This window comes from Chlorocebus sabaeus, chromosome 7 (genome assembly GCF_047675955.1).
Source record: "Chlorocebus sabaeus isolate Y175 chromosome 7, mChlSab1.0.hap1, whole genome shotgun sequence".
Classification (NCBI taxonomy): Eukaryota; Metazoa; Chordata; class Mammalia; order Primates; family Cercopithecidae; genus Chlorocebus; species Chlorocebus sabaeus.
In genome coordinates this window covers 71742023-71760751 of record NC_132910.1, presented here as the reverse complement: position 1 = coordinate 71760751, position 18729 = coordinate 71742023, and the positions used below count along the sequence as shown (strand labels likewise).

Below are 18729 nucleotides of genomic sequence, written 5' to 3'. Positions count from 1 at the left end.
CCCTAAGCCATGAATGATAGCCACTATTCTAGTTAAGGTCCTGTTACGGGAAAGGCACAGAGATCCACGGTTTGCATATATTCTCTCTGATCTCCACTAAAACTCAGGAATATATAGGTGTTATTTGCATATATATGAAGCAATCGAGGTTCACTGAGGTTGAGTGACTTGCCTACAGTTCACAGCAAGTCAAGATTCTAGAGTTCAAGGTTGCAGTGAGCCAAGATCGTGCCGATACACTTCAGCTTGGGCAAGGGAACAAGACTCTGTCTCAAAAAAGAAAAAAAAAAAGATTCTAGGGTCAAAACCCAGGTCTTTCTAAGCAGTTTACTATGCGACTTTCACTCAGACCCTGTAATAACTGCCTTTGCTTCTATCTGTTTTTCAAACATACCACCATCTCTAAATTCTCATTGTCACCTTCATTTCTCTAATTCTCTCACACTCTCTCACATCCAATCCAGTAGCATAACCAATTGGTTCTACATTAAAATAATTTCAGGGCCTGAATAATTCTCATAACTCCATAGCTTTATCTCAGTCTCCTGGAATATTGCAATATCTTTTTACATGCTGTCTCTTTCTGTCTTTGTCCCAACAGTCTCTCCATGTAGAGTAGTCTTGCCATGTAGAGTAATCTTCGTAGAACCTGAGTCAGATTATATATTTGTAAAATGAATATAGTATTCATTTGCTCAAACCTTCCCATGACTGTGTATCTCATTTAGAGTGAAAACAAGTTTTATCATGGTCTGAAAGACCTCACGTGACCTGCAGCCCTCACTCTCCCACTCTGCTCTCTTTGACTTCATCAGCACCCTCCACCTCACTCTGGTCACATGGCCTCTTTACCCTTCTTTGGACACATCGAACCTACCCTGCATCTACCTCTTGGCCTTTGCATCTGCTGTTGCTTCTGCCTAGAACACCTTTCTCCAGGTTTCTTCATGGCCTGCTCATGTGCTTCTTTCAGATCTCTGCTCAGATTACTTTCTCTCTTATCTCCATTACTTCCTTAGCTCTCATTCTATATTACTTGTCATCATGGCACTTATATCTACCAAAAATTTGTTTGTTTAATAAACTTATTTATCATTTATTATAAGCTCCATGACAACAAGGTTTTGTCTTTATTATTTATTGTTGGATCCTCAAGCCTAGAACAGTGCCTGGCATGTGGGAAGCATTCAATATTTTGAATGGATAAATAAGTGAATTAATAACTCCTGCTTTTGTTCATGTTGAAATCATTTCTGGCCTGGAGTGGAACAATAGTACTGGCCTCCCTGGATCCAGTTTCATACTCTTTTGCTTGCTAACTGAATTATACTTTAGTTTCAGTCTCTATTTATAATCCTTTAGTGAATTCCCACCTCTTACAAAATATACTTCCACTTTTTTGTTATGATTACCATGATTTCCAGGATTTGTTTCCAGCTTTCAACTCTAGTTTATTTTCAATTTATTTCTCTAGTGACATCTAATCTTTAGCTTTTGTGAATTCTTTTCATTTCTCCAACTGAGCCATGTTCTTCGCACTCACAGTACCTGTGCCTATCTTCTTCCCTCTCCCTGTCATATGATCCCCACCCCCTTAGGACATGATAAACCTCCATGCATCTTTCCAGATCAGGCCTTCTGCCACTTTTTCCTTAAAGCCTGCCCTCTTCTCTCCAAGCCATGGACTGCACTCTTCTGTTCCTGTCTTTGTACTATGCTCGTGACTTTACAAATGTTTCTACTTATAATGTGGACTCCACAAAGGCTAGACAGTGTGTTCTTTGTCATTTTCTTCCCAGAAGAAGTGGTAGGCACATTGTATGTGATAAGTATGTGTTAACTGAAGATATTTGTATAGAATTTCCCAAGGTGCTTTCTGGTAAACATCTTATTTCACTCTATTTTAAAACAAAATCAGTTTACCTCCAGTCTAGAGTAAGAATAAATATTTTGCTAATACACTTCTAAGTTGGAGTAGGGTGAAAGTTTGGATAAGAATCACAGGTGGAAAGAAAAGAAAGCATCCGTGTTATACTATTTGAACTCATTTTTGCTCTCCCCTGTTTGTAAAATGAATGTTCTTGCATTTGGCTGATTTATACAGAGCATCATTTGGAGTCTTTTACTGACTGCATTTAAGTTCATGAAAACAGCTTTTAATGTCTGGGTAGTCAGTTTTACAACTGTGACATCAGGTACTCTCTCCTGATATTTAATCCTGTACTCTGGCTCTCATTCAGCAAGCTGTTGGATTGTTCCCATCTCATCTCCAGTGTGGAGCTTCTAGGACTTCCTTAATTCAGACCCATTATCAATGATTTCAGCATCTTGCTCAACTTCCTTTCCATTTTTTCCAGCTTGCCATTGCTCTCATTTTCCCATGGTAACTGTGTAAATGGACTTGCACTTTGTATCCCTCCCACCACAGTGGCAAGCTGAACTGTCTGAGAATCTTTCTTACATTCTCACAGTGGTTTTTTATATATATTTGTTAATGGTGTCAGCCAGGCAAATGGAGAAAGTAGGGTGCGTTCACATATCTCTGTTTGAAATGAGATATTTTAGTAATAGTCGGCCTTTGGGAGGGAGGATAGACTCTGAACCCAGACTGTCTGGGTTTAAATTCTGGAAACACTGCCTAGTTCTTTGAACCTGGGAAACCTAGTTAACATTTTGTGTTTTCATTTTCTTCTTTAAAATGGGTTTAATGGTAACATTAGTATCTACTTAAAAGCATGACTGTGAGGATTGAACAAGTTAATATTTAGAAATTGTTAAGAGTGGCTCCTGGCACATGGTGAAAGTTGTAAGATAGTTAAGCCTAGGCCCTGTGCTGGCCACTGGGATGAAATAGTGGAAGATGCCATGTCCCACCCTCATAGAACTCACATTCTTGTGGAGTATAACATTAAACAAATACATGACACCAGGCATGGTGACTCATGCCTGTAATCCCAGCACTTTGGGAGGCCTAGGCAGGAGGATCGCTTAAGCCCAGCAGTTCAAGACCCATCTGGGCAACATAGCAAGACTTCATGTTTACAAAAAAACATAAATAAAAAATTAGCTGGGCATGGTGGCACACAATTGTAGTCTCAGCTACTCGGAAGTCTGAGGTGGGAGGATTGCTTGAGCCTAGGAAGTCAAGGCTGCAGTGAGCTATGATCAGACCACTGCACTCCAGCCTGGGTGACAGAGAGACACCGTGTCTCCAGAGAAAACAAAAACGAAAAACCAAATACATGAATTAACATGTAATTACAATTCATGATAAAGACTGGGAAAGAGAAGGAAGAAAAAAACCATGAGGCTATAAATGAATAGTTAGGGGAAAATTCTCTGTTAAAGCGACTCTAAGTAACCTAAAAGATGAGAAGAGTCATCCATGGGGAAAAGAGCATCTCAGGAGAGGAACAGCATGAATTGAGGCTGGGAATGCGCGTGGGGGAAAGAGACGGCTGGTGAAACTGGAGCACAGTGAGAGAAAGAGAGGGGTGCAGGGTGAAGTGAAAAAGAGAATTGGAGGCTTTGCAGCCATGTTAAGAAAGCTATTGTGAATTTAATAAGCCATTGAAGAATTTGGTATCAGTGTTTTATGTTGACATTGGGTTTGGAGAAGGGGCGAGAGAAATAGAACACGGGGGATAAATGTTAAATCGATTTTCTTTATGATTATGAATTTTAATATATACTTAAAAAAACAATTTAGCATTTCTTTCACTTGAAAGTACTCTCCATAGATACTGTCTTCAGTTTCTCCAGGATGATTCTGCAGTCTTTGAGGATCCTTATATTGCCCATAGAGATTCAATCAATCAGTCAATCAATCAGTGAATCTATCAACCATTATTTGTTTCTTTAATTCAAGAAATATTTATGTAGTGGCTACTCTTGCCCTCATGTTCCTTAGTTTAGCAAGGAGACAGACATAAAAAAATAACACAAATCATGAATGACACTTGAGGAAAGTGTTGTGAAGGAAAAGTAAAGGCTGCTATGAGAGCATTTAACAGAGACCATCAGCCGGCAGATGAGTCACGTGGGCTTCCTAAGGATGAGTAAGAGTAAGCTGAGTAAAGAGAAGTGAGAAAGTTCTGAGGCAGGAAGCCCAGTGATATCTTCAAGAACCGGCAGGAGGCCTATTTGGTTTGGCGACAGCTCAGTGATTACCCTACAAGCAGCGAAAAACCATGGAATAATTTTAGGTAACATTGTGACATTTGTGTTTTCAAAAAATCATTTCAATTGTTATGTGGAGCATGGACTGGAGGGGAGGAGGAGGAATGCTGGGAGATTCAGATAGTATTCAGCAGTGGGTTACTTTTGGCCTGTATGAGTGTGTCCTGCACATTAGAGGGCATTACTTGCATGCTTGCCCCTATGCAAAATGCAAGTAATATTCCCCATTTGTGGAGACAGTGAGATACCCCCCACAATTCCAAACATTTCCTGCAGAGAGGGGAAGTTGTACCACCTCTATCTGAGGATGATTGAAGCTGACTGTTGCAATAATCTAGGCTTTAGTTTTCAGAGTGAGGAGATGTACATTGAAGCAGGCATACATGACATCCATTGGAATATGGGAAGAAAAAATGACCACTTTGATTCCCAGGTTTTTTTTCAACTTCTATTTGAGATTCAGAGAGTACATCTGCAGGTTTGTTGTACATGGGTATATTGCATGATGCTGAAGTTTGAGGTGTGAATGATCCCAATCGCCAGGTACTGAACATAGTACCCAGTAGTTTTTCTACCCTTGCCTCCTCCCCTCCTTCCTTGCTCTACTAGTCCCCAGTCTCTGTTGTTAGTTACCACCTTTATGTCAATGTTTAGCTCCCACTTATAAGAGAGAATATGCAGTGTTTGGTTTTCTGTTCCTGCATTCATTCACTTAGGATAGTGGCCCCCGGCTGCATCCATGTTGCTACAAAGGACATGATTTCATTCTTTTTTTATAGGTGCATAGTATTCCATGGTGTATATGTACCACATTTTCTTTATTCAGTCCACTGTTCATGGCACCTAGGTTGATTCCATGTCTCTGCTATTGTGAATAGTTCTGCAATGAACATGCAAGTGCATATGTCTTCTTGGTATTATGATTTGTTTTCTTTTGCATGTATACCCAGTAATGAATGGGATTACTAGATTGAAGGGTAGTTCTGTTTTAAGTTCTTTTAGAAATCTCCAGACTGTTTTTCACAGTGGCTGAACTAATTCACATTCCCTCCAACAGTGTATAAGCATTCCCTTTTCTCTGCAACCTCACCAGCATCTGTTGTTTTTTCTACTTCTTTGTGTTTTTTTTGTTTTTATTTTTGTTTTTTTGTTGTTGAAACAGAGTCTCACTCTGTCGCCCAGGCTGGAATGCAGTGGCACTATCTCAGCTCACTGCAACCTCCACCTCCCGGGTTCAAGCAGTTCTCCTGTCTCAGCCTCCTCAATAGCTGGGACTACAGGCACCCACCACCACACCCAGTAATTTTTGCATTTTTAGTAGAGATAGGGTTTCTCCGTATTGGTCAGGCTGGTCTCGAACTCCTGACCTTAGGTGATCTGCCCTCCTTGGCCCCCCAAAGTGCTGGGATTACAGGTGTGAGCCACTGTTCCCGGCTGACTTCTTCACAATAGCCATTCTGACTAGTGTGAGATGATATCTTATTGTGGTTTTGATATGCATTTATCTGATGATCAGTGATGATGAGCATTTTTTCCAGTTTGTGTCCACTTATATGTCTTCTTTTGAGAAGTGTTTGTGAATGTCTCTTGCAATAATATATAAATACAGTAGTGCATATATATGTTTTATTTAAAAATAAAGATACTACAGTTTCATTTTTTAATGGGACTGTTTCTTGCTCATTCAAGTGTTTAATTTCCTTACAGATTCTGGATGTTAGAACTGTTGGATACACAGTTTGTGAATATTTTTCTCTCATTCTGTCAGTTGTCTATTTTATTGATTGTTTTGCTATGCAGAAGCTCTTTAGTTTTAGTAGGTTTCACTTGTGAATCTTTTGTTTTGTTGCAATTGCTTCTGAGAATTTAGTCATAAATTATTTCCCAAGACTTCTGTCCAGAATGGTGTTTCCTAGGTTTTCTTCTAGGATTTTTACAGTTTGAGCTCTTACATTTAAATCTTTAATTCATCTTAAAGTTTATTTTTATATATATTAAAAGTTAGGGATCCAGTGTCATTTGTCTGCATATGGCTTGCCAATATCCCAGTGCTTATTCAATAGGTGTTTATTGAATAGGGAGCCCTTTCCCTGTTTCTTATTTTTGTCAACCTTGTCAAAGATCAGATGGCTGTAGGTGTGTGACTTTATTTTTGACTTCTCTATTCTGTTGCATTGGTATATGTGTCTGATTCTGTACTAGTATCCTGCTGTTTTGGTTACTGTAGCCTTATAGTTTGAAATTGAGTAATGTGATACCTCCAGCTTTGTTCTTTTTGCTTAGGATTGCTTTGGCTATTAGGGCTTTTTTTTTTTTTTTTGGTTCTGTATAAATTTTAGAATAATTTTTTCTAGTTCTGTGGAAAATGATATTGGTTGTTTGATATTTGATAGTAATGGCATTGAATCTGTAGATTGCTTTGAGCAGTATGGCCATTTTGATGATATTGATTCTTCCAATCTCTGAGCATGGAATATTTTCCCATTTGTTTGTATCATCTGTGATTTCTTTCAGCAGTGTTCTATAGTTCTACTTGTAAAGTAGAACACCTCCTTGGTTAGATGTATTCCTAAGTACTTTTTGTATGTGGCTATTTTAAAAACAGGAACACAATTAAACTTTATTATCATTAAACAGAAGATTTAACTTTGGCGCCCTGGCTTGGGCCCTGCTGGCTGGTCTCTTCTGAGGTGCAGTATCACGTGTGATCCAAGGGAAGAACGTCAATTCCACGTTGTTGCTGGTTGGCTGACAGTCCTGAGGCACTTGTTTGCTTTCAGTGCGCTCTTAGGATTGCAATTTGTGTCTCTTGGGTTAACAGAGACATGGATTATATTATCTGTTTTTAAATAAAGTAATGCTTACAAAATGAACAAGTGGCTAAAAGAAGCCTGTACAGAAATACAGATTGAAAATAATACTAATGATACAAACAGAAGGTAACGAAAAGAAAACAGAGTTAATACTACTAGTAGCAATTTGAGATAAAATATAGTGACATCATCATATGTGATGAGAAGTAAGCCAAAAATGGAAATTATTAAGGAGACATCTTGTCTTTACATTTGTTAAGGATGACTCCGGCCCTAAATATGCATCCCATCTTAAAATCTTGCCTAGTGAAAATATAAAGCCATAAATATTAAATTAGCATTAAAATATTTATTTTGTCTTTATCATCAAAATTTTGTCTGTCTTTAATATAATATATAAATACAGTAGTGCATGTGTATGTTTTATTTAAAAATACAGATACTACACTTGCATGCTGAAACATTTTCTTAGTGAGAGAGAAGCACTGGTCTGAGTAATCAGTGTCTCTGACTAAGGTGGTGGCAGTGGACATGGAGACGATTAGATGCCTTCATGTCTTTGAGAAAGATGTGCAAAGAAGAGCTGGTGGGACTTTGTAATTGATTGGATCAGATGAGGAGAGTGAGACATTGGGTAAAGGCTGACTGCCACATTTGCAGTCAAACCAGATGGAGGGTCGGACCATTTTTTGAGACTTAGGTTTGAGAGACAAGAATTCTGAGTTCAGTTTTAGACATAGGAAGTTTGGAGTACCAGTGAACTATCCAAGTGGTCAGTTAAGTACTCCACTGTTGAGATCAGAAAGGGGACTGCACTAAAAATATTACTTGCTAGTGATCTCCGTATATGTAGTAACAAAAGGTATGAATATGATTGAGATCACCAGAGGAGAAAATACCTAGTGAATGGAGAAGAAAGCCAAGGATTGGGCACTGAAATCCTGACTGACTTACTTAGGATGGAGGAAGGGCCTATTCCAGAAAACAAAAGGGAATAAAAGGCCAGATAATTAGAAGGAAAACAAGGAGAGTAGGTCATTATAGAAACTAAAGGAATGACAGGGGAAAGTGGTCATGTATGTCAAATGATGCTAAGAATTCATGTTAAATGAGAGCTCAAAAGTGCCAGGATTTAGCAATGTAGAGATCATCCATAACATTTCAGAGAGCTGTTTGGAGAGTTAAGAAGTCCAAGGCAGAAGTCTGATGTGAGTGGACTTGCTGCTAAGTGAACATGGAACCATCACCCAACTAACTGCATTTTGTCATTCCAAAATAATACTTCCTGATTATAAAAATGTACTTTTTAATTAGAGATGAATGAGGAAATATGGAGACAAAAGAAGACAAAAAAAATCCCTTTTCCAACTGATGTCAGCTAATATTAATCTATTGACATTTCCTTCATATACTTATTAATACAGATACAGTTATAATTTTTATTTCAATATTGTAGACTAAGTTGCATTGATCTTATTATTCTGCTTTCCTTTCTTTATGTTTCTTCTTGCCTTTAAGTATTTTTGAAATTACTATCTTGGCCGGACGTGATAGCTCACGTCTGTTTTCCCAGCACTTTAGGAGACTGAGGCAAGAGGATCGCTTGAGCCCAGGAGTTTGAGATTAGCCTGAGCAACATGGTAAAATCTCGTAGCTAAAAAAAAAAAAAAGAAAATTAGCTGGGCATGGTGGCATCTGCCTATAGTCCCAGCTACTCCAGAGGCTAAGATGTGAGTCCAGGGAGGTCGAGGCTGCAGTGAGCCAAAATTGTGCCACTGCACTCCAGCCTGGGCAACAGAGCGACATCTTGACTCAAAAAAAAAGAAAAGATTAATATTTTTAACAACTGAAAAATATTTCTGAGTCTGATTATATCAGAATGATTATGCTTATTAACTTTAATTGGCCAAGTAAGTCGTTTGTAATTTTCACTTTTATATATGAGTCTGTATGAGCATCCTGTATATAAATCTTTGACTTGGAGACATTCATACAAGTGATACTCCTGGTTCTTCAAAGGCTTGCTGTCTCTCTGTCTCCCCAAGATTCTTTTGAGGAAGTACTACTGAGTATCCATTACATTCTATCAGCCTCATTTTATGTAGTTTCATGCACATTTTAATCCCTCTTTTAAAATAGTGTTTGTGTGTGTGTTATTATTTTGTAAACGTATTTCTTAAGTACAGTATGTGTGTGTTTGCACTTTGCTTTTTACCCTAATTGAACCTTATCTTTTAATAAGGGTACTTAATACTTTTATATTGATTATTATAATTTACATACTTTACAGTCTGTCATCATATGTTATGCTGTTGCATGTTTCCTGGGTCTTTACCCTTTTCCTCTGATTTTTGCGACATAGACTTGGCTTTGTTTTACAGTTGCCTCAAAGGTATTGAGTTACAAACCTTATGCTTAAAAGCTATTCCAAAAGAAAAATGTCATTTCCTGAGATGAACTGGCTGCATTGTATTTGTTTTGAGAAATTGTTTGTTTGCAAAGTCACTTGTATATTCCAGGGAAGTGCCACTCTTTGGAACAGAGGTGTTTTCTTTGTATTCCACTTGTACTGGCCTTGCCTCCTTCTCATTGACATTTGTCTATTCTTTCCAATCTGCTGAGGAAAATGAAAGAGAAAAAAAATGTACACTGACATTTATTGAGTGTCTGCAGTATAGCCCTTATTTACACAGAGTATTTTATTTAATCTTAATAATCCAGCGAGGTAAGTACATTGTCATTTTACAGGTGAGGGAACTAAAGTTAAAAGGCATACTTGGTCCATTTAATTTCCTTAGTAAATAGTAGAGTCAGAATTCAAACTCGAGGTGGTTCTTCAACAAATACTTATTGAGTGCTTACTCTACAAAAATTGTTGTACCCTTTAGGGTACATAAGGGAATAAAATACATGAAGATCCCTGCTCTCATGGAGCTGAGACTCTAGTGAGCAGAGAGAGACACTAAACAAGAGAGTAGGTAAATTACAGTGGGACAGAAAGTGATGGGTACTATGTAAAAAGTAAATTTGAACCGAGTAAAGGGAATCCAGAAAGGATAACAGGCTTCAGTTTTAAATTGGGAGGTCAGAGCAGGCTTCCTTAGAAAGTGATCAGACTCTAAAGCCTGTTTTCTTTATACCACACTATGCTGCTACTTCTGTGTCAAAATTCATTGTTATTGGATTACCCTCTCCTTACCCAATTAAGGCCTTGAGCCTTTCTGGGTTTCTTATTGCTGTGAATGTAAATCTTCTTTCCTCCATAAAGAAAAAGGGCAAGGGTTTTTTGTTTTCTTTCGTTTTGTTTTACTGTAAGATTTTCCCAAGCCTAACCTCATTTAAAACTCCAGCTTTCTTTACAGTATTTTTACAAGCCATTTCCTCTCTCATTATATTTTTCATGGTGTTTTCACGTTATTTAACATGTCTTATTTCACAACGGATATGCTTTTGAAGAGTTTCATGTCAGTGGAATTTTTGTGAATAATATCAAACTTTAAATTCCATCTTTTTTTTGTAACTTGGATGGTTGTGCCTTGCATTTTTTGTGTTAATATTTTTAGTTATGGGGCTGTTTAATGCATGTTGAACCAGGTGGGAATGTGGCAGAGCTCATGTGAAATAAACTTGTTACCTTCCTTAGTTAAACAAAGTGTATATAATAAGAAATAAAGAAAAGAAACAGTGAGTAATAAATTTCTGCTTATGATACTTAAAGCAGCATTAGCATTTTATTTCACAAGTGGTACTAAACTGAAGGGATCACTGGTGAGAAATGTCTTATGCCATTTATGTTATAGAGAGAGATGCCATCTAGAACATGAAGCATTTTACTTAAATAGTTTAATATGAAATGGCAAATACATTCCATTAGGATAAGAAAGGGATTGTTGCCAGGGGTTTCTCTGGAGATGTTTAAATCCGGCAGCTGGGAGAAGGGAAGAGTGATTGGGGTACAAAGGACACCGACTAAATGCAGTAACTCTTATTGATTTTCTTTGCCCAATAGTGTGGGTGTTAAATTTTGTTTATTCCAAGAGTGCTTTTTGTTTTTATGCCTGTTACTGCATACTTGATAGTAGGAATTTGCATAATGTGTATTGTATAAATGATAAATTGTTCTATCTTCAGGTTTTTCAGTATAATATGGTTGGTCTTTGGGTCTTTTCTAGGTTTGTGACTTGGCTTTTAGCCTGAAGAAAATGCTGATTCGACACAAGATGACTCATAATCCCAATCGTCCACTGGCAGAATGCCAGTTTTGCCATAAGAAGTTTACAAGGAATGACTACCTCAAAGTGCACATGGACAATATCCATGGTGTAGCTGACAGCTAATGGGGGCTGTAAAGGAATTAAACTATTCAGAAGGGCTCCTAATATGAATCCCAGATTTTTCTCACCTGATCAGCATAACAGAAGTAGCCAAAAGTGACTTACTGGTCTCATAGTTCTTATTTGCCTACATTTAGAGTCTGTAGATGTGTATGCAACCAAAAAAAGTCTTACTTTTACCAAGAAATGGTATAAATGGGAAAAAAAATATAACTCCATAGCCTTGCAAAATGCAACTTGTGCTCCGTCTTATAAAAATGGAGAAAGGAGTTATGGCCCTCTTTCTTGGCCATCCCTCTTTAATGAAGCTTATTAATATACTTCCCTAATAGGCCTTTTCATTTTTATTGTTATTCTTTGTATGTCTGTGTGTCTGTATGTGTCTGTGTGCGCGCACTCAGTTGCAAATACCAGTTGTTGCAGCTGGTTTTACCAATTTAAATAGAAATAAATCAAGATATCCAACTATTTCTTTGCAGATTAGGGTAAGAAAAAGTTATCAAAGACGCAAGTTTGATAGGAAAATAAATACTTGCTATTTTATAAGACAAACCAAGAGTTGAGCTTAACTAATAGCTCTGTGCAACAAATGAGTTTAAAATAAAGAGATGTTTGATAACTAAAACATCTATTAAAATATTGCTCATTTTAGAGAATTCTTAGGAAACATTATTTACTCTCATCATTCAGATGCAAACATTCATGGTCTGGAATACTTTTATAAATTCTACACAAAAATGACCATCACATTTAAATATTCATCAGGCACCCCCTCTTGAATTTAGACCATTTAGCTTTAGACATTAGCAGTATACCAATATATATAATTAAAAATAGAAACCAAATAGATTCTCCGTATTTGCTGACAGAGCGGCAGAACAATAGTGACATTTCCACATTAGTTATGATGAACACAACCCTTTCCGCTCTCCTTCCATAAAAGTGCACAGAATGTGTTAGTGCAGATACAGTCCTCAGAGCATTAACATTCCATTTTGCAAAAGACATTTTCCAGAATCTTGGCAGTAGGTAATTCTGAAACACTTTTGAATTACCTTCAATCATCCCATATAATTAGGAATCCAGAATACAAAGTACAAACCTGGCAATTGTTATGATTGAAGTTGTCACTGATGCTTAAGGAAAATTGAAGCAAGAAGCATAATTTCTTCCTTTAGAAGGTTATATTTCAGCAAAATACTTGACAGCAACATATAATGAACAGCTTGTTTGGAGAGATGATATGATACAATGTAATAGTGATGTCAAAATAACCTAGAGGAATATCCAAAAACCAGAAAAACATTAAAATGAAGCCCAACTCATGAACCTCTCTAACTGAAGCCCAGTCGAAAGAAAGGAAGTGTAGTTTTAAGGAAGTTATTTGGTTCTAATGAGTTAAGGAGAAAGGTTCTCTGAGACACAGTTCTTTGACTTCAGGAATCTCATTTTAGAATTGTATTCACGCCCAATTCCAGTTTTAAAAAGAAACATAAAGATTCAATGTAGACATTTGAATGTTGTAAAATATTAAATTTGAAACTCAGAAGAGATAACTTTTAAAAATATAAATCCTAAAATTATAATTTAGAAGATATTTAAGTATAGTTATATGTAGTATTTTATATCTGAAATTATAGACTGTATTTTATAAAAATAAATTTTGGTCTTGTTTCTCACTATATCATTTGTTTCAACAATATATTTTTAGATCTAAAGTGTTTTCATTTTAACATGATAGTGTGTTTAATATCATTTGAATATAAAAAAAAGCTGTAAAATTTGGTAGCGTGTATTATTTAAACACATCCTGTATATTCCTTTGAATGCTGCTTTCTCTATATGGGATGCTTTATATCCCGATTATGTGATGAATGTAAAACTTGAAAGGAGTCCAAATACCAATTTTGTGTAATCTCAGCGAGTCACAGTTCACATGGCTGCTGGGGAAATTACCCTGAAAACTGTGGTGTCGCTATGCTGTGGAGTAAACGGACAGGGAAAAGGTGCTGGGCTTTATCCTGCTGAAGGTTTATAGACAAAGAACTCTTTAGAAAATGGTGTAGAAGGACCTGTGCCAGAGAATGGTATACCACTGTCTCTTCAGAGGACTGAAACCAAAATAAGGCCTTAGAAGATTATTTGTATGCTGTAATTTTGTTGTAATTTTTATCCAAAAGACAAGTATTCGTGGATAGTTTCAGATATATTAGCATTTGCTTGCTAAAACTTTTAAATTACTTAGTAATAACCAAAAAAAGAGACTAGGCATGACTGATCAATTGAAAGCGTAGATAATCATAGAGGAAAAGTCTTACAGACAAGCTGAAGTACAGGTACCTACTTTGAAATGTCTTTTGTTTCCTGCTGTGAAAGATTTGGGCTGGGGTATTTTCTTGCGAAAAGACCAGACTCTTGGGTGCCTATAAAGTCTAAGTAATTGAGACTTAGAAATTGGCTAAGTAAATTTAAGAGACGTTCAATAATGTAGGTGGGTTCAGATACCCTTTTATAATAACTGTCTTCTTCGTATATTAACACTCAAGATGTTTATGTATGTTTAATTTGTCTTTGTTTCACAATAACTGGCTTTTGTTTTCCTTTTCCTGGTGTGTTGTTGGCTATATAGAGGTATTTATTGGTTAATTATAATCAGCAGTTACACCATAAAAGTATTCTTGGCGATACATTCTTGGGGTTACATAGTATAGTTAACATGTTGCTTTCAAGAAACATGAGTGTGTGTGTCTGTGTGTGTGTGTGTGTCTGTCTGAAGAGTATCACTTATATGCAGTGCATATACATGTAAGTGCATTACTTTGCTCAAATATCTTCTGACCTATTGCAGTCAACTCATGCATGAGTGTGTACGTGTATTATAGAAGGTCTTACAGCCTTAGTTTCTGTTTTAGATTTTATGTGCTGCTTCTTTTCTCCAACAAAAGCCTGAAAGGAAAGAGGATAGTTACTAGAAATATTCATTTTTTTCCTTCACAAATCTAAATGTTGCTTATGAAAACTCATCTTAGAGTAATGAATATATGGAGGTGGGTAGGTAGGAGGAAATGTGCCTCTTTAAAACCCTAAAATTTTACCATTGATATTGATATTTGTTTGCGTGTATATAAATGGAGCATGTGTAAATATAGAATTCCAATAGCATTTTTATTTTATTATAAATCTATAATAAATCTATATAAGTCACTACCAGACTTGGTGTTAGCATTTTATTTTACTATAGAACTATAGTACCATTCTATGGTAAAATCCAAATGAATGCTTTAAAGTTGTTTTTGATGAATGAAAGAACTGTAATTGCCATTACCTCCAGACCTCATGCTTTTATACTTTATACATCCAAGTGTTTTCAATCTGCAAAGTACCTCTGAAGTTGAGCCAAGTTGGTCTCAGGGCTATAAGAGACAGCATTTTCCTTGCCTCTCTTCTCATTCCTGGTTATTCAGAGAACAATGTGAAAAGGAACATCACTAAGAATGAATGAAACCTGATAACTAAGAATGAGTGAAACCTGATACAGTAGCATCTTACGTAAAAATAACTTGATGTTCACAAATATAATTTATGGGTAATAAAAGTTATGGCAAATGTTTCAGGTATTCCTTTTTTTAAAAGTTATGTTTATCATTTTGATGTTGCCCCAATCTTGTGAGATTTTCTTGATACAAAAAATAATCATTTGAATAATGGATTTAGAAATTATGCATTCATTTAACTTGGATTTTTCAGAATCAGCTGAGGCACTAGTTCTTTGGAGCTGACTCATAGCCTTAGCTAGCTTGGGCTTAAAACTGTATTATCACCCCACACATTGTTAATTTGTTGTATGACAGAATAAAAAATTAACTCTGAAACCTTCATTGTGGGCATGTTAAAATATTCTAGATATTCTAGACCCAGGAAATAGTCTGGAATGTAATAGCTATCTTATATACTAAAATAATGCTGCTGATCCAGTGTCCAAATTCCTTTTCTTCCTTTGAAAAAAATTCTTGACACAACACTGAAACAAACGTTCATATTTAGTTAGAAAATATATAATATTTAGTTTCCTGAAATTAAAAAATATATTTAGTTACCTAAATATTTGATTAGCATGTTTAGTTTCCTAATCGTGCAAACTTTTAGCCAATTAGAATAAGGTCTTAGTCCTTGAACCCATGCCACCTTTGCATATTACATGGTAGGAGGAAACTAAGATGTTCAATTATGTCAATAATGCATATGTTTACAATTAAGAAAGGATATAGGACCACTTAAGCTTGATCATCTAAATCAATGCAAAACAGTTCAAACAAAATATCACTGCTCCTGACAGGAGAAACTGTAGACCTACTAGGAATTAGGTACACTTAAAAAATTCAAAAAATATCAGTTTGTCTCTTTAAAATAGCATAAAAATGAAAAGAATCCCAGGTCACCGTGGATACATGAATCACTCCATTACTATTTTTTGATTTTGTCTTCTTACAGACCATCTAATAATGCTTTTTTTCCTTAATTTTATCTGATAGCTTTTTCTTTAATGTTTGACTGGCGTGTCTTTTTTCATTTTTCTACTGAAAGCTTTTCTGTGATTATATGAAAATTTTACATTTTTTAAAATAAACTGATGTTAAGATTTCTTATTTTTTATCCTGTCTGACAACACTGAGTTGAGTGCTTTTCAGTCCGCGATGATGGCTTTGTCCTGCCTTTCTCACAGTCTCATCTCGCCTCATTTGGATGGTGGCCTGAGCTTGTATTGGAGATTCTACTCAGAGAATTCTGGTGCCTCATACCTAACATATGAAATTTATCTGGACACATGTATAGTAAAACATTGAAAGCTGAACGAATTCATTATTGGAATTGGTTGTTAACAATTATATTATCTATTTATTCCTTAGTATTTGATAAAGCAACATAAAAACATGAAGTACTTTGACCCCAACTCTATATTTTTTATTTTCTAAAGTAATTATTAGCATCTGAAGAACCAAAATTGCCTTTAATGGACAAAAAAAGGTTGGAAAGTAAATGTTAATGACATAGTAGCAAACTATATAGTTCCCATACTGTGTAGGCATATAAAGAGTATGGAGATGGGGAGCAATGCCACATTTAATTGATTACAACACTTTTATTTAAACTGGCAAACTGATAAGTCCTTTTGTGGATTACTACATGTAGTAATTAAGAATTTTGAGGCTGGACGCAGTGACTCATGCCTGTAATCGCAGCACTTTGGGAGGCTGAGGTAGGCAGATCACTTGAGCCCAGGAGTTCTACAACAGCCTGTGCAACATCTACCAAAAATACAAATACCATCTCTACCAAAACTACAAAAATTAGCTTGGCGTGGTGGTGCACACCTGTAATCTTGCCTGTAATCTCAGCTACTCAGTTGAGGCAGGAGGATTGTTTGAACCCTGGAGGCAGAAGTAGTAGTGAGCCAAGATCGCGCCACTACACTCCAGCCTGGGCAACAGAGAAAAAAAAGAATGTAGAAAAATCCAACTGTGTGGAAATTAACCAATCATTACTTTTGACTTGTCTGGTTTTATTACTGAAATGTAGGAAATCTCCAGACCTTACTTCTAATCAAAAGGCTCACCACATAAGTAAAATAACTGTTCACTTCTCATCTTCCACCTGACAAATACAGTACATAGCTTTCTCCGGAAAAAAAAAAAAGACATAATATAAAGCAGGGTCAAATACAACTCTATCACTTTCATTGTTTCCCTCTCTTCTTGCATAAAATCCATCTCTTGTGCTGTTTCAGCTGTAGTATAACTTTGGTGTAGTCTCCAGTTCTACCCTCTTAAGAGTGATAAGCTGATTTTGTTCCTGGACTCAAATTATGATATTTAGGATATTAAGTTGTTTCCTTTCTGCTCTGACTAAAATATGAAATTGGGGTCTACAAATTTAACTGTTTAAGATACTATTAGACTAAGTATGTGAGTTGAGCCAATTGACTTTCTCCTAATAAAAACTATTCCATAGTTTTCTAAGCTACAGATCTGACCCCAGTTGCTTAAAGGACCCCAGTGCAATAAAGGGCATACGACTGGTTGCTTACCACAGATCTAGAGAGAGAAAGGGAATGTATGGATGGCACAGAGTCACTAGAATGAAACAAGAAATACAAAATATATGTTCTATAAGCCAAACAATCCTGAGAAAGAACAAAGCTGGAAGCTTCACACTTCCTGATTTCAAAACATATTACAAAATTACTGTCATCAAAACAGTATGTTACTGGCATAAAAACAGGTATGTATAGGCCAATGGAACAGAATAGACAGCATAGAAGTAAACCTTCATGTGTATGGCTAAATGATCTTCAACAAGAGAGCTAAGACTACACAGTGGGAAAAGATAGTCTCTTCAATAAATGGTGTTAGGAAAACTAGATATCCACATGTAAAAAAAGAAGTTGGAGCCTTACACCATATACAAAAATTAATTCAAAATGGATTGAAGATCTAAATGTAAAACCCAAAACTTTAAAACTAGAAAGAAATATGGGGGAAAATGCTTTATGACATTGTATCTGGTAATGATTTCTTGGATAGGACACCAAAAGCACAGACAACAAAAGCAAAAATAGACAAATGGAACTACATCAAACTTAAAAACTTCTGCACAGCAAATGAAATAGAGTGAGAAGCAACCTATGCAATGGGAGAAAACATTTGCAAACCATGTATCTGTTAACAAGTTAAGATATACATATGTAGCAAACCTGCACATTGTGCACATGTACCCTACAACTTGAAGTTTAATAATAATAAATAAATTTAAAAAAAAAAAAAAAACAAGTTAATATCCAAAATATGTTAGGAATTCCTACAACTCAACAATAAAAAAGAAAAAAAAAAATGAAAAATGGCAAAGGACTTGAGTAGACATTTATCCAAAGAAGACAAATGACCAAAAAAAAAAAAGCACACAAAAAGATGTTCAACATTACTAATCACCAGCAAATTGCAAATCAAAACCACTATGAAGTCTCACCTAACACCTATTAGAATGGCCACATCAAAAAAAAAAAAACATAACCATTGGTGATGATGTAGAGAAATTGAAAATACTGTGCACTGTAGGTGGGAATGTAACATGGTACATTATGGGAAACAATATGGACATTTCTGAAAAAAATAAAATTACCATATGATCCAGCAAACCCACTTTTGTTATTAATCTTAGTCCATTTTGTGCTGCTATATCATAATACCTAAGACTTGGTAATTTTTAATGAATGAAAATGTATTGCTCACATTTCTGGATGCTAGGAAGTCCAAGATCAAAGTGCAAGCATTGGCGAGGATGTTATTGCTGTGTCATTCTGCAGTGGAAGGTGAAAGAGAGAGCAAAAGAGAAAAGGGGATTGAACT

The 18729-nt window shown here is 36.0% G+C and overlaps 1 protein-coding gene across 3 annotated transcripts in view; it reads left to right on the top strand.

Moving 5' to 3' along the window:
* Nucleotides 1-15176, top strand: part of PRDM5 (PR/SET domain 5) — a 224299-nt gene extending 209123 nt beyond the window's left edge. For 2 of the 3 annotated variants that reach the window (XM_007999676.3, XM_007999677.3), the window contains one exon: nucleotides 11165-15175. In XM_007999676.3, the coding sequence (XP_007997867.1) occupies nucleotides 11165-11329 (165 nt within the window). In that variant the 3' untranslated portion in view covers nucleotides 11330-15175. Of the gene's footprint in view, nucleotides 1-11164 lie in introns of all 3 variants that reach the window. The other variant, XM_037991424.2, reaches the window with a different exon arrangement.
* The last annotated feature ends 3553 nt before the right edge of the window (nucleotides 15177-18729 follow it).